At 37.2% G+C, this 27128-nt stretch overlaps 1 protein-coding gene across 1 annotated transcript; it reads left to right on the top strand.

The window, feature by feature from the left end:
* Positions 1-6113: 6113 nt before the first annotated feature.
* Positions 6114-22860, top strand: npffr1l2 (neuropeptide FF receptor 1 like 2). Its single transcript, XM_048188905.1, has 3 exons — positions 6114-6504; positions 16881-16980; positions 20801-22860. The coding sequence occupies exons 1-3, from the start codon at positions 6156-6158 to the stop codon at positions 21798-21800; spliced, it is 1449 nt and encodes a 482-aa protein (XP_048044862.1). The 5' UTR covers positions 6114-6155; the 3' UTR covers positions 21801-22860.
* Positions 22861-27128: the final 4268 nt, after the last annotated feature.

The raw sequence follows: 27128 nt of genomic DNA, 5'->3' as shown, positions 1-27128 counted from the left end.
CGAACACACCAGATCTGTGACAATAAGTGCATTGTATCAAATGATTAATTTAAATGTTAGAATATATTAGTTAAATACACCTAATATAAAATGGGACCAGTGTGTTTTTAGTTGATATTTGAAAAGGGAGATGTTGCAGAGACTTAGTGGAAGTGAATTCAACCATATGACTTGTTTAATTTGCCTCTGAAAAGACATTGTAGTCTATCCTTTCTGTTTCCTCAGTGATGGAAGTGTATATCTGGCATGGTGAGGAATTCATTTAGGATGAATCTGTAAATGTATCATCATGCAGCCTGATCATCTGGAAAAACTGTAGTTGGTTCATGACAGATTAATTCATGTAAATTGGCTACTGAAATGAAAATACTAATAGGAGAAAAGAAGGCAATATTTCAAAGAAAGCTGATTGATTAAAGTCCCCCCGAAATGAAGTTTTTTAGCTTTTAGTATGAATATGTTAGCCTTAATGTTATGAATAAGGTGGTGTGTTCCAAAACAATGACAAAATTCGCATTTAGAAGATATAAGCATTCAAAACAGGTTTTCACTTCTGCTAAATGGATCACAGATTTTCATCAGATCACACTTCAGTTTCTCATCAAATCTTCAGTCCAATCAAATGCTCCCTAGAAACTGAAGTCCCACCTCCTCTTACAGATGCTGGAGCAGCAGCTGAAATCGGTCACTTGCTCACACATTTACTAGTTTCTACATGGTGAATGGCACATAGTGCACTATATAGAGAATAGGGAATGATAATAAAGTCCGTTTTCACGTTAGTGTCACATGAACTGCAACGCGAGCAGTTTGCTCTGGTCCAGAGACACGAGAGCACAGAGCGGATCATATCCTCGAGTCCACTCAGACCACAAAAGGTATCGGACCCATTTGAATTCTCCACAGAATGCTGTGTATTAAAGCAATATAAAGGACATTAACGAGGAGAAACGGTTAGAGATTAGAAGGAAAATATCGCCCTGTCTTCCTGTTTCAGTTTAAATTACATCAACACATTGTATAATGCTTTGTGTTCCGACACTCTTCAGTGGGCTTTTAAGAGCCAGATTCCACAAATGCGGCGATGGGACTGGCGAGTTTTGCATACAGTCTACTGCTGACGCACAACACAGACGCAGTCAAATCATTTACATAATGACCAACGCAATCTAACAAGAACAGCGCAAATTAGCGTTGGGAAGCAAATAAGCAGAGCTGATGCCCTCATCAGGTGCTGGTTGACACATGTGCAACTTGTTACATGTAATCCATCAAACACGTGTACACACACACACACACACACACACACACACATAGTGAGGCAAGGACAGGGGAGATATGGTCCCTCTTTCTAGTTCCTGTCAGCAATCTGGCTGCCGAGTTTTCAACCATCTGTAACCGAGACAGTGTAGACTGAGGTAGGCCAACATAAAAAGAGTTGCAATAGTCCAATCGAGAAGAAATTAGTGCATGGATCACAATTTCAAGGTCTTTCCTAGAAAGAAACTGTTTCACTTTTGCTATGGATCTAAAGCTACTTTTTACAACTGCATTTATGTGCTTGTCAAATTGGAAAAGAGGGTCAAAATAGACACCAAGATTTTTTGCATGATTGTGCAGGTTGTTACTTATAGAGTTGTTGGTAGCAGCAGGACCCAGTAGAAGCACTTCGGTTTTATTTTCATTCAGTTTCAGTGCGTTATTTGTCATCCAGGACTTGACTTCATTGAGGCATGAGAAGAGATGATCTAATGAAAAGTCATTTCCTTGTTTAATTGGAGGATATAGTTGGAGGTCGTCAGCGTAACAGTGATAATTTATGTTATATTTCTGGAATATTGAACTTAAAGGGAGCATGTAGACGGAGAATAAAAGAGGGCCAAAAATGGATCCCTGCGGAACACCGCAATGGATAGGCACGGAGGGTGAAGTGAATGACCCGATATTTACAGAGAAAGTTCTACTCTTTAAGTATGAGTCGAACCACTGTAAAGCTAGGCCCTGGGTCAATCTGACCCCAAAGGACTAAAACGTCGGTACAATCAAGATGCGCTTAAGGGTTAAAATAATAATAATAAAATTAAAGCTGCAAGCAGCAATGAATGGGCCCTCGCACCTGGGGCTACCGCCACCCTGTAAAAACAGTGAACAGTGGGCAACATGCATGTAAGTGAGTAAATACAGGAGAAATATGGCAAAGTCATTCCAACGTGCCATACTTCCTGCTGCCAACAGATGGCGCTTTGAATGTGACTGAATATTTCCATGTTGATGTCTTCAGGCCAGGATTATTATCAAATATGTGAAGTTTGGAAGTTTTCGTTAATCGCATACATTAGCACTTAGCCAAGTGCTGCATGATTTAATGTGTTTCTATGGTAATTCATTGCATAAACAAATGTGTTTCTGGGAGTGAATTACAGTGCAAAGCATGCCATTTCCTGTTGCCAGCAGGTGGTGCTATGACTGAATATTTGCATATAGATGTCTTTAGGCTAGGACTCTTATCACACATGTGAAATTTGGTGCAGAACAGACATTGTATGCCTGACTTACAACAGCTTCCTCTTTCATGGCGAAAGATCAGACTTTGTCAGGCTGTTACGGACACGCCCTTCAGTGAAAACTCAAGATCTTCACAATTTAACATCGCTAAGGCCTTAAGATTAGACAGACCATGATGTTGATCTGGTTACATTTTTATGAGGAGTTAATCACAGTGTAAAACATTCCTGTTGCTTGCATGTGGCGCTATGACTGTAACTAAATATTGCCATGTAGATGTGTTCACTCCAGGACTCTAATAAAATCTGAAGTTTGAGGCAGATCGGACATTGTATGCCCAAGATACAACAACTTCCTGTTTCATGATGAAACATCTAATTTTGTCAGGCAACCACGGACACACCCTTCAGCGAAATCTCTAGATCATCGCAATTTAACGTTGCAAAGTGCCTTTAGATTAGACTGACCAAATATGATGTTGATCTTATTAAAGATCTATGAGGAGTTCATTAAAATACAACATCTGAAAAAAAAAAAAAAAAAAAAAAAACAGCAAAAATTTTGCAAAGAAAATTCAAAATATCTCACTTCCTGTTGGGTTTTCAGATTTTGCACACAGGGACTTTCTTGTATTGGGCTGTTACATGTGTCTACAGAATTTCATACCTGTATGTGAAACATAGCGCGAAGGGCACTTAATTGAAATTTTGTAGGTGGCGCTATTCGCATATAAAAGTACAAAAATAAATAAAAAAATAAAAATAAATAAAAGCCTCGTGTCATCCATTGCTGCACACGAATGAGGTAAGCTTTGTGTTTTACATTATCTGCCATATGCACGTGTACAAGACAGCAAAGTCGGGTTTGATTTGTGTAGTGCTAGAGCTCATATACCTGTCTGTGTAATAACTAAAAGAATGTTTATATATCACATTTTCTAGCTAGTTTACTTAAGTTTTTTTTTATAATACACCATCCTTTAACCCAAACTGAATAACTAAAAACAAGTTTAAATGGGTTGGAATCTTCTGTAAATATTTTTTATTCATAATTTTTTAGACATGCTCATTCTGTGCATTTTGAAAACTTTTTGTGTGAAATTATATTTATTTTGTCGATCAAAAGTGTGCTTTCTCTTTAATTGAGCATAAGCAGTGCAGCCAAAATTGACTCGGCGCCGAAACCCCTGCTTCACTGCTGCTCACGTGACGATACTGCTTGATGCTACGTGTTGCTCCTGCTGCCGGTGTGAATGCACCCCTTGGTTAACATGCACGCCAAAAAAAAAATGTGCGCTGCTTACGCTTACGGTGTTTTTTTCTGTAACAAATGTAAATAATGAATGCCAATCTCTTATTGTCCATGACATTCCTGATTAAAGGAAGAAATTAATTGTTCACTGAAAGAATGAGACATGTAAGTACTGTCTTGCTTATGCAAATCAGCAATGGCTAACCTTTTTTTTTTTTCATCTGTCAGTGGCTGTCTATTTCAGCTCCTCACTGAAATATAAAAACTATCAAAACAGATAGGAAAGGTGGAAGTCAACTGAATTTTAATTCTGTAAAATAAGACAGAACAATTCAATTATGCTACTAAGTCATAATTTTCTGTAATTAATAGAGCATATTCAGTGCATGCTGTGAGGATTTTTAAATACTGCTGCCATTTAAACTGAAAGAATGAGTATGGCTATAATTTACAGTGCCCTTGCGGACCATATGTCTGTAATCACAGAGACAACTCTTCGGTTCTTGCTGAGACTGAGATTGATACAGAATACCAAGGATATTTACTTTCTCGCTTCTCAGCATGTCTCCCTCGATTGTTTTATTACGTGTGGCAACCTCAACAGCTTTGCACCACAGGATGTAACACCAGCTCCATCAGGCTGTTGTGAGGTCCTTAATTGGTTTGAGAAATTGTCACCACATAGGTGGTATCATTCCCATTTTATTCACAGTTGAACTCAAGAGATTAATTACAAGAACATAGAAAACTGACAGTATGCTCATAAAGTCTTTAAAAAAAAAAAAAAAAAATCTATTTTCTTGCTGGTTAGTATTATTAACAGTTCCATGGTTAGATAATTATTTTTTTATTGTAATGTTTAATTGTTTTGATCTATGCCCCAAGCTTGTGTGAAACATTTGTAGCAAATTAGCTCAAAATAAATATGATAATTAATCATAGATAATTATAATTAACTATAAATATTTGGATCAGTTAATAAAATTAACTTAATGTAATAAAATTAATATTACAATCAAATAACCTGTTTGGCCAGTGAACATTAAGTGTTAATTGCTTATTAATTCTGGGAAATAACAATCTTATGTACAGTACTTCTCAGAGCATGTATCCAGAATCTGCATGAATAGTGACTCCAGTATATGAGCATGAAACACGGACAACTTTACGTGTGACATGAACAAGATTTCATTAACTAGACTAAACTACTCTAACATTAACACACATACATGCATAGTTTACCAAGGAAAAGAGAGAGCTAAAGCAGAGTACAGGAAGCACGAAGTTACAGCATTGTTTGAAATTCAGCAGATCAACAGCCTTGAGCAAACCATCAGTTTAGTTTTAACAGGCCCTTCTTTAAAAGGGGTAAGGATACTCAATGTATCAAATAATGAGACTAAGTTTGATACTTGCATGTCTCGGCCATTTGAATTAAAACTGTCCTGATGCAATTTGTGGAGGCTCCCGTTGAATCTTTGCTAATATTGTCTTGATGAAAGAGAACCAGTTGGATTCAGAGGATCTTTGGTGAATGGAAGGCCTAGGCCAAAGCCTGGCACAATCTTGGGGTTCCTTAGAAGGTTCTAGCTTCTTAACATCATCTTCACATCAGAATTTTCAGTACAGGAAAGAGAGGGAAGAGAGAAGAGACTGTGATCTTGTGATCAGTAATTTTAAAGGGTGAAGATGTCACACCCTCTTGAGATGTCTGAGCCAATAAGGAGTTTTCCCCTTAGAGGGAAACTTTTACGAGTCTTTGTCCTGTAGCAAGATATTAGCATAAGACATTGGATTGGATGTTGGAGAGAAGAACCTTCTAGATTCTTATAATACTAATGTGTCACAGAGTTAGTAACATGCAACATAAATTACCAAATAGGAAATGAAAGTTGGAGTCTGTAGATACCAAACATGCTACCCATGTGATTTCAGTTAACTATAAATTTGCAACTCTGGAACATTAATACCAAAATAGTTCAAAAGAGAGAATACATACATAGAATAAAGCCTAAGGAAAGTCATGAGATGGGAAAATTGGATACATGTTTATACATTTCTCAAGTGGTTATATATAGAATATAGAGGATTAAGGGGGTTTATTTGTCCTTCTCAGAAAGAATGATGTCAATTTACAGCAATCTGAAGATATTTGAAAACATTCATAAGGCATGCATCAGATTCATCCAGCTTTCCTGTTGAAACTGACTGCACATTCCATTAGCCTGACACTCTCTGGTCCTCAAATTCTTTGCATGAACGCATTTTAAAATGAAAAGTCATTTTTTTCTGTTTTGACATTATTGATTTGAATTGGCTCTACTGTGGTGTGTGTGCAATTTGTGTTCATCCTCAGGTGCTGTCTGCAACCAGCATAGGAAGAGGAACTCTGTGACAGCATGGCGGATGAGCTAGCAGAAATGGAGATGTCACAGGAGCTTTCCATGCTCTGTTTGAACTGCAGTCCCCCAAATGCTTACGCAAACAACAGTAATGTCACCAACTACACCAGTATCACCTACTACCCATACTACCAGCACTCTCTGGCCGTGGCTGCCGCCCTGACCGTGGCCTACCTCTTCATCTTCCTGTTGTGTATGGTGGGAAATGGCTTGGTATGTCTGATTGTGCTGGAGAACCGGCGGATGAGAACGGTCACGAACCTCTTCATCCTCAACCTGGCCGTTAGTGACCTCCTGGTGGGTGTCTTCTGTATCCCAACAACCCTGGTGGATAACCTCATTACAGGTAAAACAAATCACTACTACACTGGCACAAACACTCGAAAGAAAGAGAGAATAAACCTAAAACTGTCTTTTGCCTTGAGCTAAAAACCTTTTCCGCCGCTCATGGCTAAATGTATAAAGCACACCTTTTGAGCATTTCTCCACAGAGCAAGTCTCTCTTATTACTGCAGTGAACCCTGAGGCCAGTTTGCTCTTATCCACTGCATTACGAAGGCTTGTATCTCAATCGCACATTTCTAAGTCTGGTGCTAATACTCATACAGCATTGACCTATTCTGACATTCACTGGCTTCTGCATATATGTCAGTTCTTATGTTTGTTCTTGCTATTGGACTTTGGCTCAGTAGAATAAAAAGCTGCCTGCTTTGCTGGTTTCCGTGTCCTTGCTCACTCACGCCCGAAGTCGAATACCTTGTTTAAAAAGGCATGGATAATGGCTTCAAAATGAATAGCGAATTCTAATAAATAATAGGAGAAATATTTGGCAGACATGGTCATTCCTTGTGTTTGCTGGATAACCGGTGATCCAAGGTATTATACATAAACCTGTAAAATCACTATGCAATAATGAGTGTGTGACTGAGTTAAAGATCCGCCCACTGAGGGTGGCCTAATGGTTAGAGAGTCGGACCTGAAGGTCGTCCTAGTACCAGCAGGAAACGTGGGTGGAGGAGTGAATGAACAGCGCTCTCTTCCACTCTCATTACCCACAACTGAGGTGAAGACCCCTAAACCCCAATCACTCCCGGGGCACAGCAGCAAAAATGGCTAATCTGTGTTCACGTTGTACGCGTTCACTACTCGCTGATGTGTGTGTGTGAAACATTTCACTTGGATGGGTGAAATACAGAGCACAAATTCTATGGGACACCATACTTGGCTTCACGTCACTTTCACTGTATTTTTTGAATACAAACTACAGATAAAAATAATTTTGAGATTGTTTTTTACTTCTAGCAATTTTGCATTAAAGAAAAATTGGATATAAAAACATTAGGATAAATACCTAATGCTGTAAATAAATTATAAATGTTAGCTAGATTTTGTTCATTACATGTCTAGCGATGTATGTTTATGCTGAAAAATAATAATGGTTTGTATTTTTAAAAACATCTATCACGTGTCATTATGTGTAGTGAGTTGGCTCACGTGATTTAAGTATCGCGATTCAGGCACTGGAAGAATTCTGTGATTGAGACAGTCCTTAAAATGGCTGACACCCTGATCAGTGCCCTGACTACTGAACTACGGAGCTGATTGAGGCACACCCATAGTCTTTATTGTCTGTTCTAGTTCATTCATTCATTTTCGTGGTCTCTAATTACTTACACACCTGTTCTGTTGATTACCTTCCTCTGTGTATTGAAGTCCTCAGTACTTCTTAATGCATTGTATCATATTAATTTTATGTGGATTGTGTTTGTACGATCTCTCTTTGTCCTGTTTTATTGACTTGGAGCCCGAGCCTGCCACCAAGATTGAGGCAGAGCAACATGCCGGCAACAGACTCAGTCGTCGAGGGCATTGTAGTGGAGTTTGTTGGCTTGAATTAAAGCCCCGCCCACCCTCCTACAGCTGAGGTATTTAAACAGAGCTGGGTTAATGTATTATATGATGACCTGAATGAGAAGGCTTTAGTTGTTCTTCATTCACCTCCGGTCCCAGCCAGTTCCTTATCATTTCAGTCATCGATGGATATTTCCAAGTCGTCCAAGTCATTACTGGAGAAGCCCAGCTCCAAGTCGTCGCTGGTTAAGCCCAGTTCCAATTCACTGCTGGAGAAGCCCAGTTCCAAGTTGTCGCTGGTTAAGCCCAGCTCCAAATTGTTGCTGGACAAGCCCAGCTTCAAGTCACAGCTGGTTATTCCCTTCAGGTATTCTACTTACGAAGAAAGTGTAAAACTCTCACCGTTCAAAAAGCTTACGCTACATCCTACACCTTTCCTATCCAACTTATGGAAAAAGCTTAACTGACGCCTCGCCAGTTCCATTTTTTTCGTAATTTGAATACGGAAGGCACTCTGGCGACAGCTAGATATTTTACTTCATAACTTGTTAAATATGGATGTTTTTTTTTTACACACAAGCCAATGCTTTGCTTCTGAAGGCCTTTATTAACTCCCTAGAGCTGTGTGGAGTATGTTTATGATCAGCTCCTCCAGTTGTTCCACTCTGCTGCACAGATCTGCCTCTATCTGCCTCTGGGCTCCTTCCCTCAGGTTCCACCATTGTCCTCATCCCACTGTCTCCGCCCTGTCTGTCAAGCCCGTGCCTCCATCCGAGTCACGCCTGCCTGCAGCTCCACTGTGGCCCTCCAGGCCTATGGTTCCACCCTCGGCTCTACCTTGGCCTTAACCTCCTCCATCTCCACCTCAGTCAGTCATCTCCCTGGTTCTGCCTGGCCCATCTACCAAGGCTCCACCATGATCCTTCATGTTATGGCTCTGGATCATCCTCTTGCTCCTCCCGTCTATGCTCTGGTCTCTCCTGTTTCCATCATGGCTCCTTTCACCATAATCTCCTCTCTGGTCGTCATCTCAGTGGTGTCTTCCTCTGCCTGCTCATCTTCTTCCTCCAGAGTCTCCCCCCTCCCCCCTCCCCCCTCCTCAGATTGGACACGCTTTCTGTGTAAATTACAGCTAAATAAAAATATTATAAAACAAAAACTAATAAAAAATGATAAAAGCACATAAAATTACTAACAAAATTACTAAAACACAAATGGATCAAGTTAAATTTAATTAATTTAAATTCATTTTTAATTTGAATTTAAGTGGATTAAATGCAGTGAAATAAAGATTGAAGAATCACGTTACATTAGCATATTTTAATTAAGTAAACTTTGTTTTTGAAGCAATTATAGTAAATATTAATAAAAGTAACAAATTTAATAAAACTTAATTTCTTGCTAATATAACCATAAATTAATTGAGGCAAATCAGCAACATCAAGTAGTATATTCTCATCAATGTTTTTCTTTGATCACATAAGAGTTAAAGGGGTGATGAACTGAGAAATCAAATTTTTCTTGAGCTTTTGACATATAAGTCATCAAATCTTTCCAATCCTATTGGCCGGTGACAGCCTATGACGTTGTCATAGCGTGAACCGAAAGTATATAAGGAGCGCCTAGATAACCAGTCAGTATCTTAACGTCTGAATGGACTGTTCAGGAGGCAGCCCCGGAGCATGGCAAGGAACGCAGTGTCTCGTTCCCTGTTCTCAGGGAACCATGGTTACATACGTAATCTGAGACGTTCCCTTTTCTAAAGGGAACACTACACTGTGTTTACCGCATATGGGGAACGATATACCCACGCCACCATGCTTGAGGGGAGTGCATGCCACAAATGGATAGACAAACGTAAATAGCAGTTTTACAAGAAACGCCAGAGCAGCTCACCCTTGGGTCACACAAAGGCTGTCAGTGACAGCATTCCCTACGGCCAACAGCCCAAGCTATAAGCCTCAAAGAGGCCTTCCGCAGAAGGCCTACCAAGGCCACTCCAAGGCTTCTGGGACCAAATCTTCTGGGGAAAGAGGGTCCCTTTAAGGGAATGTAGCCAGGGATCCAAAAGGAACCCCAGCCAGTCACTAGAAGGGGGACATAGTCACCCCAAATTACACTGACAACAACCTAGTCTCTGGCCAGCGACCTGTCTGAACACAGAGCCTCAACAATGCATTCTTCAGAGAAGACATTGAGTAAAAGTGACTGCAAAGAGGCAGTAAGCAACTCAAACCCGAGCATAGAGACAGGCATCCAGGAGAGCAGGACTCAGCTGAGTGCTCTTAACCCTACAAATGAGAGGAGTAAACTCACACCTCGAACAGCTAGCTTGCTGAAAGCAAGAACCCACAAACATGTAACTCCCCAAACTAGGCCTGCTCTTTAGCAGAAACGGGCGTAGCCAGTGGCAGTGATAGCAAAAACCAGCACAGAACTGTGCCAACATGCAAACTGAAGGAGGTCCATGCGGGGCATGCAACTTCAACAAACACGTGGTGTCAGCTAGCGGTTTATATAGGGGACCAAGCTCAAAGGGAACCAGCTCTTAAACCCAACAAACAGTTGTAGGTTAACTAGCTTAACTCAACCTGAGCTTAAGTCTACACATTCCAACAGGCAATGTACCTAAACACACTAGCCCTAACAGAAAGGGGACACAACAACATGCTACCATGGTCTGAAGGAGGCCTGAAGTGGCCTACTACATCAGACAGACACGAGCATAAACCTGTGGCATTGCTAAGTGAGCAAAACTCATGAACATCTACCAACAACATACTGCCTTCAACTCCACAGACACAATAAGCTGTTGTGGCAGTGATCAACTCTAAAGGGAGCTAAAAAAAACAAACTGAAAGTGAGGTTCCCTACCACTCAACCTGAGTTATGCAATCCATCAGGTCATGCACTCAGTAAAACACCAATAACCCTAAAGCAAGGGGAGTACAAAATAGTCAACATGCTCTTAACAGAGGATAAACACAAGCCTACTACTCATAAGAACAGGTGCTAACCTGTGGCAGCAAGGAGTAAAGCTCACACATGTGTAGGGCAAAGCTAGAACCCAAAGCAAACATAATGCTTTGTTATTCATACATACCAGAGTCCCGCACGGGTCCATTTTTGGAGACCCGCCCCCGCCCGTACCCGCAAAGTTCAACACCAGATCCGACCCGTCACCCGTGATAATATCAAAATTAAATCCGCACCCGCCCAGACCCGTTAATATTTGGCCCGTTACCCGACCCGTGCCCGCGATAAATCACACATGCTAAAATCACTCCAATTAAAGTGCTTTATTTTTTAAAAGTTAAAGTTCTTAACTTTTAAAAAATTCTTAAAATTCTTTAAAGTTAATTTCGTTTTGTATTAATTGTATCTTAATTTTAATCAATATTTCATCAACCAATTGCCTGTATTTAATAAATAAGAAGTAAATATAGCATACAATAGATGATCACGACACGGAGGCGGCGGGGAGAACTGGAGCTCCTATCATAAATAAACTAAAACTCAGCGTATAAGGTAGCCTACTTGCCTCACAGACCTGAGGAATATATCTATATTGAAATGTCTACTTTTAAACGGAGCAATTCAAAACGAAAGAAAACAGACTGCTCTGCTTATGTAATCCGAATGAAATGTGCATTTCTCTCAGGCGCGTTCACTACTGCGAAGATCGCGAGTCAGCATCTTCAACTTCATCTTTGCAGCCACTGACACAGAAAACACTTGTTTATTAATAAACAATTAACATGTCTCCTTGCTATATTTTACATAATCATAATCATTACTTTTTTGTCGGTTCTTTGTGACAGCTTTTAGGTGCTTTATTGGCAGCGCAACCCTTACATGTTATCCTACATGAACTCATCACGACCGCATCAGCACAGAAAACATGGAGATGCAACGCTCGCTCCAACTAGGCTACGAGAAGCATCAACAAAAGTCGCACTGTCGCAGTGGTGGTGACGTGATGGGTCAAATTGTTGCGTATAATGGTAATTTAGACATACAAATATTGCGCATATTTTTCATCCGCGCTACTACCCGCCCGCAAGGAGTTAATTATCCGCCCGCATCCCCGCCCGTGAATTTTAGGAATGTCACAATCCACCCGTTTTAGCCACTTTTAAGCGGGTACCCGCAGATACCCGACCCGTTGCAGGACTCTGATACATACTATCCTGACAAGGATAAATGCTCTCACCAAACAGAAAACACATCTGTACTGAGCCCTAGAGAACGGGAGCTAAATCAAGCTAACACCGTAACCTCAAACTTGAATGCTAATTCAAGGGGCTCAGGGGAAAGACAAATTCAACATGAATGAAGTTCTAGAAAAGTGGGGCCTAAGCAACATAGCATAGACTTATCTAGACAAACATAAGGGCCTACCATCTGAGACAACTGCATCAGGGAGGCTAGTGACAGCCTACTACCTTAGCTGCTATATTTAACCATGCATCTACACTATTAACAAGGGGGAAATGGGCATACGGCTGAATTCATATTAATAAAACACCTAAATCCTAGTCCTAGCCTAAGCCACTAAGCTGTGGGCCTGCAAGGCCACACGAAGCTTAGATCTGCCTGGGCTTCACTTCTGAACTCAACCAGAGAAGAGGAAATTTCAGTAAAGCAAAGCTCAACAAGCAAACAATGTCAGGTGGCCCGAGAGGCCGACACTAGACATAGATCTATCCGAAGTAAAGAGTACTAACTCAAACCTACTCTAGCTAAAACCAGAGGAGAAGCTGTGTGACGTTCCCCATATGCGGTAAACGCAGTGTAGAGTTCCCTTTTGAAAGGGAACAATGCAGTTCATGACCCCTTTAAATGCAGTTGGATTGATTGTAAATAAAATCACCAGTTTCAGTAGGTTTTGGCCTTTTAAGTTCTGCATGACTCAGAAAGGGCTGAAAGGATAAATAAATAAATAAATAGGCCTAAATAAATAAATAAATTTGCTTATTGTGGAGGAAAGTTAATCCGCCTCCTTCTGTCTTTTATAGACAACCAATTTAGTTTACAGAACATTTTCTTGTACCAATATGTCTTTCTGATGATAATACTCTATTTAACCTGTTAAACAGAATTTTAAACATTTATGTTCTGTCATATGATTTTGCTCAATTATATTGGCCACAACAGGCGAGTGTTCTGGAGGCAACTATTATATTCTCCCTCATGCTGTTACATACAGTAATATATGAATATGTTTAGAATATGTTTAGAATATCTGAATTAAATGTATTACATGCCTTCTGAAATTATATGACATAATGACCCACATAGCTGCGCTTATTTATTTTGTCTTTCCAATTAAAGTGATAAAATAAATTAAACTCAAATGGATATTTTATGCCCAATTAGTTATTTATTTGTTATGTAGACATATAATAGACTTCAAAACCCGAAGACCATCTGCCAGTGGTTTGCTCAAGATTTCCCTGTGTTTTTATAATGGGGTTTTTCAAATTAAGAGGAAAATAAGGTCTGTGGTAAACATCAAGTTGATGATACTTGGACAAAGTTTTCTTCAACATAAATTAAACACTATATCGAAAATGTGAATTTTAAAGCTGTTATGTTTGTTTAAAAAAAAACAACTGGATAAAAAAAGTTTAAGTGTGTGTAATTTACATTGTAGAACAAAATGTCAAAGTATCATCAGCTTATGTTTACCACCTTATTTTACATTTAAATTTTGAGGGAACCACTGGCAAATTAAACCCTTTTTAAACCTAGATAATGTAAAGCCAGACAGTCATTGTCACAAAATATTTCAGTATAATACAAGGTCCTGATCAGTGAGTCAGGCTTGATTATTGCGATAATGACTGCACATCTCCTTCATCAACCCTCTATAAACATAAAGCCATCCTGTGTGCTCTTCTAGACAACTAAAAGCTGCATCTTTTTGTTCGTGACTCTGCATAGTTGCTTTAAAGATGGTCCCTTCTTACATTGGATATAAAAATAATGCTTTCAAGCATTTTCATTTCATGAATGCACAAGAATTTCGTATTGTACAAAACTGGTGCCCTGGATATTGTAAAACAGTACATTAGTACTGCCTCAGGAAGTAAAGGTGCTCTAAGATTATAACGCATTGGGTTTCTTTCACTCATATTTGCACATAAGGTGTTTATTTGTGTGTACAGAAAATAAAACATCTTTAAAATAAACTACACATTAGACTGTATTTTTATGCAGAATTATTACTTTTTATTACTATTATTTTATTACTGTTTTTATTAATAATATGTGCACTTCATTATTTTGACCCAGGAACTTGTTTCACATCTCACTTGTTTCACTAAAATTTAAGAACAATTTTCTGATATTTTTTGACAGAATTTAGGAGATTCAAACATTTAAAAAAAATTGTGCAGTATATTTTTATAATACAGTTATGACTTTCACCTGTACAATGTTATATTTAAAAAATATATTTAAAATAAACGCAAAAATATTAAGCAGCACAACTGTTTTCAACATTGGTAATAATAGGAAATGTTTCTTGAGCAACAAATCAGCATATTAGAATGATTTTTGAAAAATCATGTTACAATAAAGACTCAAATAATGTTGCTGAAAATTCAGCTTTTAAGACTGTGTCTTAAGTACTTGTACGACCAACTAGCGGTTAGTCAAAGGGCAGTCAGTCTTACTTTTTAGTATGAAATCGGACCAATCTCCATTTTTATGTAACTTAAAACAGTTATGAACAGTCTTAAAGAAAAAAAAAATGTGATGACTAACTTTTAAGACTAGTCTTAGCAGTTTATTCAACTGGCCCCAGAAACTTAGAAAATGTATACATTGAATGCAGCGTTGCTTAGGATAAAAGCATCTGATGAATGCAATTGGAAAATAATTGCTTTCCCAATGCCTGAGTTTACCATAGAGATAAATATCATACAAATGTTCTTTACAGACATCTTTCTAGAGAAAAAAAAAAAATCTAAATAGTGCTAGATTGTTTGTTTACTCCTGCTCAGTCAGTGTGTATAGGGATATGCATCAGTGATTGCATAGTTTTGAATACATTTATTTATATTGTTCCACTTGTTTTTTCTTGCTTCATATTTCTCACCTTTCAAAAAATTGCATTGCTGCTGGGTATAAAATGTATGAGAATAACCTGCTCATGTCTACTCCAGAGTAATATTATTATGTGTTTAACCATTTATAAATGTGCTAATGCTTAGTTTGAATCATGCCCAGTGAGTCATTCATTCATTCATTCATTCATTCATTCATTCATTCATTCATTCAGTGTCTTAAGACAATGTCTTAAGATCTAGTATGACCCACTAGCAATTAATAAAGGGGCAATCAGTCTTACCTTTTAGTATCAAATTAGGCCAATGGACGTTTTTATGTAACTGACTTAAAAAGTTATGAACAGTCTAAAAGAAAAAAAATGGATGACTGGCTTATAAGACTAGTGATTTACAGTTTTTTACAATCACTTTGCTACTATTTTCAGAACCTTGATGTCATTTTTCAAAACTCTAGACACAAAACTCAAAACGGTTATCACTTGTAACACAGGCTGTCTAATGTTCAAAACATTGCATTGTGCATTCACATCTTTAAAGAAATCTTGCACTTGCACAATCATTGGTTGAAAACACAAATTTACTGTGAAATACCATTGAAACATAACTATAGATCACCCACACACAAGCAACCGATAGTTTCACTGTGTCATTGTTCGTACAATCATTAAATATTGTAGAACAAAATAGGTGATACAGAATTTCATTATGATACTACATGTACAGTAAATACATCTCTGTAAAAGTACTGCAGTAGTAGAGAGAATACTACAGACACAGTGGAATCATTGAACAAAGTTTGTAATATATTGATGCAAAACACTACAGCACAATCACAATTTGAATCAAAGCAAAAATAATTAGCTATGAAATAGAAAAGAAAAGACAGTACTGTAAAACATCAAATGCAGTGTTCCTCAACTTGCTTGCTTGTACTGTAAGAAACAAAACAGGAGTGATTACTGTACTTCTACATTGTCATCAACTCTGGTTGATGGTTCTGTCTTCTCTGACTTGTCCTGAACTGAAATGGGCTACAAGTTGTATCTGAAGCATGATAAAATATTTGACTACATCCATGGATATTGTAGTCTAATTGGTTCATGCTCCATGCTAATTGGTGACAATGAATCTCGTTATCTTGAAAATTTCATGATTTACAGTAAACATGGAAGATTGTTTGTCTGTTTCCATACAACTATGCATTAAGTAATGCAACAATTACTTATCATTTTGAGCAGTTGTATCAACTGATAGTTAGATCATTGTAAGGAAATGAATAGATACTCATTTGAAATGTAATGTGTGAATTGCAAATAGTAACAAAGTGATTGTAAAAAAAAACTCTAAGCAGCTCACCCCAGTTAATGTTAGGAAAATCAGCATTGTAAGGCAGGGGCAGCAACAGGGGGTGGGCAACTGAACCTTTTTTCCCCATGTTTGAAGGGGGCCCTGTTGAGATAAAATGAGCTCTACATCTACAACTCTTTGCAAGTATCTTGTGTACAAATAATGGTTGAGAAATTTCTTTAACTTCTCTTATATAACATTCGCAGCATACAGCAGACAAACCTGCTGATAAATTGAAAAGAATCTTTTACTCTGTCTGTCACACACTGCTTTCAGCAATCTTTATATAGCTCGATCGCTTTCTGTGTGTGTGTGTGTGTGTGTGTGTGTGTGTGTGTGTGTGTGTGTGTGTGTGTGTGTGTGTGTGTGTGTGTGTGAGTGATGAGGGGGTTGTGTAAAGTCCAATTTACTTTGTCAACCATTACATATTTTTTTCTTTTCCTCCAAGGTTGGCCATTCACAAACACAGTCTGTAAGATGAGTGGTCTGGTGCAGGGCATGTCTGTCTCTGCCTCTGTGTTCACACTGGTGGCCATTGCAGTAGACAGGTCAGTGGTCATCACTTAGTTGAATCTGATGAAACTTGTCAAGAATATTTTAAAATTCAAAAGAAAGATAATCATTTTAATTATAAAGCTAATAAATTATATATATTTGAAATGAAATAAAGACATTCAAATATTTTTCATATATGTGAATATATATTCATTTGATTTTTGGCCAAAATGTGACTCTGACTTTGTGAGATTCACCCAGTAAGTATTTCAGTGTTTTATTGCAAGTAGGAAAAGTTTGAATTTACAACATCAAATCTTCTCTGAGTGTAAGACAATGTTATTTTTAACACTTCTCTGATATATTGAGATAAATTGTTTAAAGGGGTCATGAAATCCATTTTCAGTTTTTATATTATGTTTCTGGAGGTTAGTTTATGAAGTTTTTGCACCAAAAACATTACAATATTTGTAAAAAATTACAATTTTCACTCTGTCAAAAACACCTCACTTTCTTTCAAAAATGCAATAAATGCCCACTGCTGTGATTGGCGAACTTAATTGCACGTATACATACAGCCTGTGTGACGTCTGTTTCGATGTTTGAGATGGCCAGAGTATTTATCTATATACAGTATGTATTGTTTTCTTAAATGATGACGACAATACAATGTGTAAAGGGTTTATAATAGCAACAGTAACATAAACTACACCAGCATATATTCATATTGACTACGCTTTCTTCACACAATTTATTAATATTCAACTCAATAAAATATTGCTAATCTGTGTATGTACCGATTTGATTAGTAGTTCTCTAGCAGTTTCACTTGGACACCTAACAGTGTTAAATGCTGCTTTGACATTCATTACAAACACACTTAAAGATTATAAATAAATGTACTGGTGTTGCCTCTGAGGGCAAAATACATGGCACTGTCATAGCTTTCAATACAAGCTATTTAGAAAAATCAGCCGCGTATTGATAATAATTAAAAAAAGAGTCCATTGTGAAATGGGACGAATGAAAACATTCTTGTTTATCCGCTCAGACACGTTAAAACTAAACTTAAGTCATGCTTTTCTAATATTATAATATACTGACAGCAGTATCACTCTTGTGATTGATGGACAGACATGAGTTGTAAAGAGCATGCCTCTTTGATTTACACAAGCATATTAAGGGACATTTAGAGAAAAATCGTAATGTCACGAATGGGGTAATTTCAAACCCTGGCATTTCAGAAGGGTGGAAAGCAAATACTCATATTTTAAAGGGGACCTATTATGCAAAATGCACTTTTATAAGGTGTTTGAACACAGATGTGTGTTCATAGTGTGTGTAAACAACCAGCCTATAATGGTAAAAATTTTCACCCATTCCTTTTTTTTATAATCCCCATAAATCATAATCAGTCTTGCCAAATTAGCTTTCCCAGATTTCCTTCTTAAGAGTAGGGGGAAGCCCCGCCCATGACTGGTGACGAGAAACTTAGCTCCTCCCCTGAGTGAGCTGTACACAGTCTGCCATGTTTATCTCTTCGTCAGAGCATTGAACAGCAGTAGGGATGCACCAATACCGATACTAGTATCGGTATCGGGCCCAATACCAAGCTCATGTACTTGCACTCGTACTCGTAAAAATACCCCCGATACCAAAGACCGATACCTTACGTGACGTAACTGACAGAATTGTCCGTGCATAGAGACACCAGCCGCAGCAGCAGAAACAATGTCAGCCTCAGAGGTGTAGAAATACTTCAAAATTAATGATGACAACACACACATTGCGAACTGCATGCTTTCAATCACAATTCGTTATCGATTAGTGAAGGCGGGATAGGCGGAATCGCGCTCAATGACACAGACCAGAAGCGCTGACCTCTCGCACGCGCTCTCTTTTTCTCGCGCGTGATTCCAGTTCTCTCAGACAGTGCGCGATCGGTTCTCCTCGCGCCTGAATGGTCAGTCATGCACACATAGTTGTCAAAATGTCCATTGTGTGGAGTATCTCATGTAAATACAGTCGGTTATGGCTTAAAGGGTTAGTTCACCCAAAAAATGAAAATAATGTAATTTATTACTTAACCTCATGCCGTTCCACACCAGTAAGACCTTCGTTAATCTTCGGAACACAAATTAAGATATTTCAGTTGAAATCTGATGGCTCCGTGAGGCCTCCATAGGAAGCAATGACACTTCCTCTCTCAAGACCCATAAAGGTACTAAAAACATATTTAAATTGGTTCATGTGAGTACAGTGGTTAAATATTAATATTATAAAGCGACGAGAATATTTTTGGTGCGCCAAAAAAAACAAAATAACAACTTATATAGTGATGGCCGATTTCAAAACACTGCTTCAGGAAGCATCGGATCATAAATGAATCGGTGTATTGAATCTGCTGTTTGGAGTGCCAAAGTCACGTGATTTCAGCTGTTGGCAGTTTGACACGTGATCTGAATCATGATTCGACACACTGATTCATTATGCTCCGATGCTTCCTGAAGCAGTGTTTTGAAATCGGTCATCACTAAATAAGTCGTTATTTATTTTTTTTTGGCGCACCAAAAATATTCTCGTCACTTTATAATATTAATATTGAACCACTGTACTTATTTTTATATAACAACAATATATATATATATATATATATATATATATATATATATATATATATATATATATATATATATATTGGTAATTATGCCCTTTGAAGGTTATTTTTTTAAGTTTGTGACAAGCACATAAAAATATTACTTTTTTCATTAGAGTAATAATAAAGAAGCTGTCCTACATTCATTAGTTCACTCACTGTTGTGCTTGGAAAACTGCAACATCACAAAAAAAAGAGAGAGAGAGAGAGAGAAATTAATAAATGTATAGGTATCGGCGAGTACTAGAAAAAAGTATCGGTACTCAACTCGGCCATTAAAAATGGTATTGGTGCATCCCTAAACACCAGCATTCAAGTAAGAAATGTATTCTTATTAAAGCTACTAAAGTTATTTAATCAGTGAGTGATTTTCTGTTTTTATTTTGTTGTTTGGTTCATATTAACAGCATATAGCCTACAGCAGTATCCTACTGTATATGACGTTGCTGCCAGCTGTTGCTTTAATACACAGATCTAATATACACGTGATTTCTTTCCCTGCTGTTTACGTTCACAGACATAACTGTGTTTGTGAACTTTGTGTGTATTTGACAGTTTAAATGCAACATGTAAGAGAAATCAGTTTAATACTTACAGGACGCCGTCTGACAGCCAGCTTTCTGCATGCGTGCTTCGGATGTCTGTGCTCAGAAAACTATATATCAGAAGTTTAGACTGTTTAAATGCATGTAAATAATGAACTTTAATGATGACGAAGAACTGCAAAGCAACGTGAGCATGACCGCGATAGAAATTATCATCAAAACCAAACAGATGTTTTGATTCGTTTTTAGCAGAGTATCAGAGGCACAAGTTGTACAGGCTCCGCCCTCTTCTGGAAAGCGGGGTGGGGAGCAGCAGCTCATTTGCATTTAATGCACGTAATGACACATGCACGAAAACTTACATGCACTTCTATTACATCTTGTAAAAAGTGCCATAATAAGTCCCCTTTAAACTGAGGAGTTTGTTTTGAGGTATGGAACTTGCAATATGCTTTTGTTGCAGACTAGCCCCTTATATATGTAAATATTGAGGACATTTTGATTTTCCATTTCATGACTGCTTTAAATAAAGACATTATGTTTTATTATAAAATACGATAAAAAGGGAAGTAAGTGGAAAAATGCCTTTATAATGTAAGAGGACGAAAATAATTATAGAAAAAGTCAGAGGATTGTTCCAGCTGTAAAGAACTCTGTTCCAATCTCCTCCAGGTTCCGTTGCATCGTATACCCTTTTCAACCTAAACTCACCCTACTGGTTGCCAAGGTTACCATAGTGATGATCTGGGTGCTTGCGGTGGTGATTATGTGTCCATCAGCTGTGACGTTGACTGTGGAGAGAGTGCAGCATCATTACATGGTCCACAATAACGACTACAACCACACATACCCACTTTTCTCATGCTTTGAGAACTGGGCCAACCCACAGATGAGAAAAGTTTACACCACCATCCTGTTTGCACACATTTACCTTATTCCCCTCACCCTGATCACGCTTATGTACGGACGTATCGGGATCAAGCTCTACACCACCTCTGTGATCTCTGGGAACGATCAGCACGAAGGTGGACAGTCTCACACCTCCCCTCCGGTCCCTGGAGCCCAGCAGGAAGGCCGGCCCCTCATTTCTCAAAAGAAGATCAAAGTGATCAAGATGCTGAGCATCGTGGCCCTGTTATTCACACTCTCCTGGCTGCCTCTGTGGACCCTGATGCTCCTCACGGACTATGGAGGTCTGAACGAAGATGACTTGGAGCTACTGAGTGGCTACGTGTTCCCATTCGCTCACTGGTTGGCCTTCTCGAACTCTAGCGTTAATCCCATCATCTACGGGTACTACAATGAGAACTTCAAGAGGGGCTTTCAGGCGGTGTGCAGGACGCATTCGTGCTGCTGTGAGGGAATATCAGTGAGGAGCGGAATGCAACAGAAAGCCAGAGGAGATGTAAGGGATCCTGCAGTCAACTCCAATCCCTTGAATTTTGGTGCGAGGAACCGGGTCTACAATGACGGCGATCTGAAGAACTCCGGGACATGCCTGGAGTTGGAGCACAGGAGAACAGGGCGGCTTTGTAATAACTCGGTCTGCTCCAATGACACAGGATCTAGTGTGGGATCTGGGATAAAAGGGGTGACAAACCAAAAAGTCTTTCAGATGGAGGAGCCAGAAAGTCCTATCAGAGTGGGTAAAAACCAAGCCTGGGATGAATAGATGGATTATTTGTGCAATTACCTGACTCCACAGATCTTTAATGTAAAGTGAGAAATGAAAAAGTGGATCAAATCAGTCCTAAAGTACTTATCTCTTCAGACAATTTCTGTGAAAACACTTGGAATAGGGATTTTGGGCTCAAAATTCACAAGCACTATTTTTTTTTTCCTGGAAAGTGCAAACGAGAACAACGTTAAAAGAGGTTGAAGTCATATTAATCGGCCCTTGGGGTCAATTTGACAGTTTGCTTCGTTTTTAAAAAGTGTTCCCTTCATCTCAGGGACATGAAACTCGGTGAATCCTCCTAAATAATCTATCTAAACATGCTCAAAAAAATCTGGGCTTGATTTGGTTGTTCTAAAGGTGCGTAAAAAAAAAATCACTGATTTAGTCCATTGGGGTCAGATTGACCCCACATTGAAAATGAATGGGAATATGAAAAAAAAAGTACTTTTTTTCATTTCATTTGTCAAAATTAATAAATAAATTCAGTATAAATCTGAAATGTTCTACATTTCCATAAAGGTCTGGTCCTTGACCATAAACACAAAGTGGAACGAACTTTCTATCTCATACACACACACAAACACACGTGTGTGTGACTGCAACAGAGGGCATTTCTGTAGAAATTGGCAAATAAAATCAACAAAACTGGCCTAAATCTGAAAAAATTACATGTAAATAAATGACCATAACCACAAAGTGGAACGAACTTTCTATCTCATCTCATACACACACACACACACACACACACACACACACACACACACACACACACACACACACACACATAAGCACAAACAAACAGTCTCTATTGACCTCTATTGGATATATGTGGTCATTGCACTTTTTTTTCTTTCACTATAATTCCTAAAGTTTTTACACAAACCTCTAGATGGTAGTGTTCTATCCCTAACACATAGAGCAATGTCCAAATACAATTTAGATTGAATTAAGTTCATCATTGAAGTGATTTTTTTCATTAAAAATCAATTTTTCATAAGCCAAATTATGACATGCCTAAGTAATTGTGCAGTAAATAGGTAAAAAAAAAAAAAAATCAAAATATCCACAAAAACACAGCATAAATGCATAGATGAGAAGTAAATAAAAAAAATGATATTTAGTTTGTCGTATTAAAAAAATGTATATTTCCGCTCTGTAAAAGTTTGGGGTCAATCTAATTCCAAGGGACTAAATCGTCAAAAATGATGAAGGAACCTACAAGGGTTAAGAAAATATTGCTTTGAAAAGCATTTGTTTACAAACTTTAATTTGCAATTAAAAGATTTTAATTACTCAAATTCATGCTAATAAAGTCACATAAAATAAACATCTAGTCTAAACATCAAACAGGAAAATCTGTGGGATAATTTTTGATATTTGAACTGGAGTCTGTGAAATGTCGTTTAAGCCTTTTTCTCAGATCAGGCAACAAGCTGTGATCAGTAAACTGGCTGTTTATCTTTTCTCAAGATTGCATTGCGCAATTGCACAAATGTTTTCATGAAACGTGTATTAGTATATTGTATTTGTGTGTGTCCATAATTATGTAAATGAGTGATATTAACACTGTTGTGAAAACCATTGGAATGAACACCATTTGTGGTTAATACCAAAGCGGAAAGATGCCATATGTCATATTTGATATAGCTACTGTTGTTCACTACAAGAGAAAACAGAACAGCAGTGCGGCGAAGATGCGAGGACTAAGCGCAATCTGTGACTATGACTCAAATGTTTATATTTTAGTGTTCACTGTGTTTTTCAAGCATTCTAATTAATATGACTGTGGCTTAAAGAGGCTTATGTAAAACCTATGTGTTTATTTCTATACTTAATGCTGTAATAGCATGATGAATGTAAATGGACTGTAATTAGAATGAATATGATAAATTCATTCTATCATCTCTTTAAGGTATCTTTTCCTCTATGCCTGTTTTGTTTCATACAAGTGTTACCTTAAAAGTGTAAATGAATTCTAGCCGTGTTCTTGGCCTGAGACTAGGTGTCATAATTTGCACCAGCTTCTTTGAGAACGGTCACACATATACACCTAGTTTATTTTTTATCAGTTTATCACTCCACTGAAGACAAGCCTAGTCCAACAGAGACTTCTTTCATTAAAAACCATTTAAAAATCTTACAGATCCCAAAGATCCCATCTGACTGCACCTTATCTGCAAACTGCAAGTAGTACACTATGGAGACGGTTATGTTTAAATGATTGATTGTGTCATTTTTAGTTGGGTTCACCTTGGGCCTTGAAGATCTTTTAATGACTTGTATTGATTTCATGACATTGGGAACCTGATTCATTGCTTTCAGGTGTCAGTAAAAAAAACGAATGTAATTTTAATGGTAAAATGTAAAAACGCTGCTGAAAAAAAATTGTAAATAGGTTAACAGTAAGTTCCCGTACTCTATACAGGGAAAAACTGTAAAAAAAAAAAAAATGCTCATACCAGACATTTTATGTAATTTTCACAATAAAATGCTGTAAATTTTATAATTTTTATAAGTAAAAAAGAACAAATCAATGTATAATTTACTGTCAAAACTGTAAACTGATATTCCCACAATTCCCTGTGTGACACTCCACATTTGATAGTATTTTGCTTAAATAATGTTTCTTCATAGTTTTTGCTGTCAGTTATGTACATTAGGGTTTTATGTTCTGTTGTTTGTGTTCTGTCTTCTGTTGTTTAATGAATGTTTATTGCATTATTTAAGTGTTGTGGGTCACCATGATGGTGTTTTGCCTTTGCGTGAATGCCTCTGTGCACCTTCTTTATATTAGTATATACTTCATTATATTACTTTATAATAGTATATACTTCACCTGCATTATTATGGTGGTTGTCAGTATATGTTAAAAGTACAAAACAGATTTTAGCATTAGTGTGCATTGTTGAATTTACTGGTTTACCTTCAAATTTTCTTGTTTGTAACGTACAGTTTTATACTGTAAAATTTTGTTTGTTCTGTAAATGTGTGTACAGTTTTTCTGTATTTTTTACAAAATTATTCTGGCAACCAAAGCTGCCAAAATTATTTTGTAAAAACACTGTACTATTTTTTTTTTTTTTTTTTTTTAAATTAGAAATGACATTTGTCAAATGTTTGTGGAGTAAGATGCTTATTAAAACATTTGTGTTGCTAATGAAGCACATAATTCACTTTAAATCAAGCTCATTTCATTAAATTTCTCTAAATGGGGGTCAATTAAATTTCCTCAGTGAGTTTGGACCTCTCTTGTCATCTTTCTGCTGCCTTCATAAGGAATTCTAGAACACCACACAAATTATACCACAAAATCTAATAATAATTTCACATCCTGTCTTGTCTAAATTTGCCATGACAATGTCAAACAGAATAAAACAAGAATTAAGGTCTACTATCTCTGACAGTGCACAGAGAAAAATAACTAAGTTTGCATCAGTGTGTATTATTATAAAATAGAGCTCTCAAAAACAACATTTATTGTTGCAATTAGCTATCGCAACTTAATTTTGTATTAGAATAACTTTTTAGATTTAAAAGATTTAAATTGTTGAGAACTTAAACTTTGACTAAGTTTAGTTGACTAAACTTAAAATTTGAAGGCAGCAGAAGTAGTAAGTTGAAATTTTGCTGCATGTTTTGGCTTTACAGAGTAAATCATATTACAAAGTATTATGATCTAGTAGTATTTCTCAACACACCACAAATTGCGTAAAAAATAAAGTAAAACCAATTTTTCATGTCAACAAAATGTCTAAATACAGTTTAAATATTGATTAATATTGTACTTTTCTAGCAAAAAAAAAAAATCAATAAAAATATGTTTATGAAATACAATAAATCAGAATGAGTAACAGGGTTGCAAATTTAGACATATAATTTTAACCCTCAAAAATGGCTGACATTTTTTTATTTAAATGAAATGAAATCAAGTTGTGTTCCAAATTTGAGGTTGATATCTCAAAAAATGAGCCACAGTACCAAACATTTCCACTAGAACAGATGTTATTCGTATTTTTATTTTTTTTTGTGTGTGTGTTTTCACATAGCAAGTGCCAAAACCTGTACCAAGTTTCGTACTATTCAGATGAAGTAAAAAATTCTAAAAAAACAAATGTTTTTTTTTTTTTTTTTTTTAATGACCGAACAGCAGCAGAGGGTTAAGCAAATTACTTTTGAAGTGCAGTGCTAAATAAATTTGAAAAAAAAAATGAATAAATAAAAAAAATAAACAAAATAAGAAAAATGTACACCCCCTCCCAGCCCTTAGTTTTCACCTTTTACAATAGTTGAATCCCTCAATAGCCCACATTGTGAAAAGATGGATCTCAAAATCATACAGTCACTGTTGAAAAGGGTTGACATATGGAGTAGATGCTAGAAAACCAATGAATGTTCAGAACCTGAAGGATTTTTCTGAAGAACAGAGCTCAGTTTAACTGCTCAGGACAAACAAGGGACTCATAAACAACGATCACAAAACATAAAAACAGCCTTTGATCATCCGGGAAATGACAAAAGTATTAGGATTCAAAGGTTCGTAAACTCTTAAACTGGTTCATTTGTGCAAATTCAGTTATTTTGTCTTGTGGATTTTATGTAAATATCTGATAAAAACAAAAAAAAAAAAAAAAAAACAGCTTATTGAGGACAGTACTAATATAACATTTTATGATTCCTCTATTTTAATGTTATTAGCATCTTACATATTCTGCAAAGGGTGTGTAAACTTATGAGCAGAACTGTGAAAAACGGTACAGTATGTCTATTGCTAATTATGGACAGTTAAATTTTAAGATTTGTCCATTTCTTTTGTTGGGCATCTTTCTCATTAAATAAATACATTTAATATGCGTAATAATTGTCTCACATTGACAGGTTGAGTCCTTTAAAATCTGGTTACACTGTGGATGTGTCTCTCCACTTGGCTGGGAAAAAGGTCTATTTTTTTTATTTTGTTAGCGACCGTACAAAAACCCAGTTTTATGGCTTATCCAACCTAAATACACTTAGTTATTTATACAATAGTCTGAACAAATGGATCCAGTTTCATCACTAGCAAATGATAGTGCAGACCATTAGTCCTATAAAGATTAAATTGGATTTGAAAAGCATGTAGCTTGCCGTGTCATCACACCTCAGGGTCATGGGCTATTTTTAGGATAGCATATGATACAACATACTGTTTTTATTATTTCTGCAGTATGGATACTGTGCACAGTATGCGAATATTCTGTGAATCATGGCAGGATGAGCTAACAAAGCACAAAAAAGCAAAATACCTTTATTTTTAAGCCTATAACTGAATGCCAGGGTTATTCACCA

This window comes from Megalobrama amblycephala, linkage group LG4 (assembly GCF_018812025.1).
Source record: "Megalobrama amblycephala isolate DHTTF-2021 linkage group LG4, ASM1881202v1, whole genome shotgun sequence".
Taxonomy (NCBI): domain Eukaryota; kingdom Metazoa; phylum Chordata; class Actinopteri; order Cypriniformes; family Xenocyprididae; genus Megalobrama; species Megalobrama amblycephala.
This window is presented reverse-complemented; position numbering and strand designations above follow the sequence as displayed.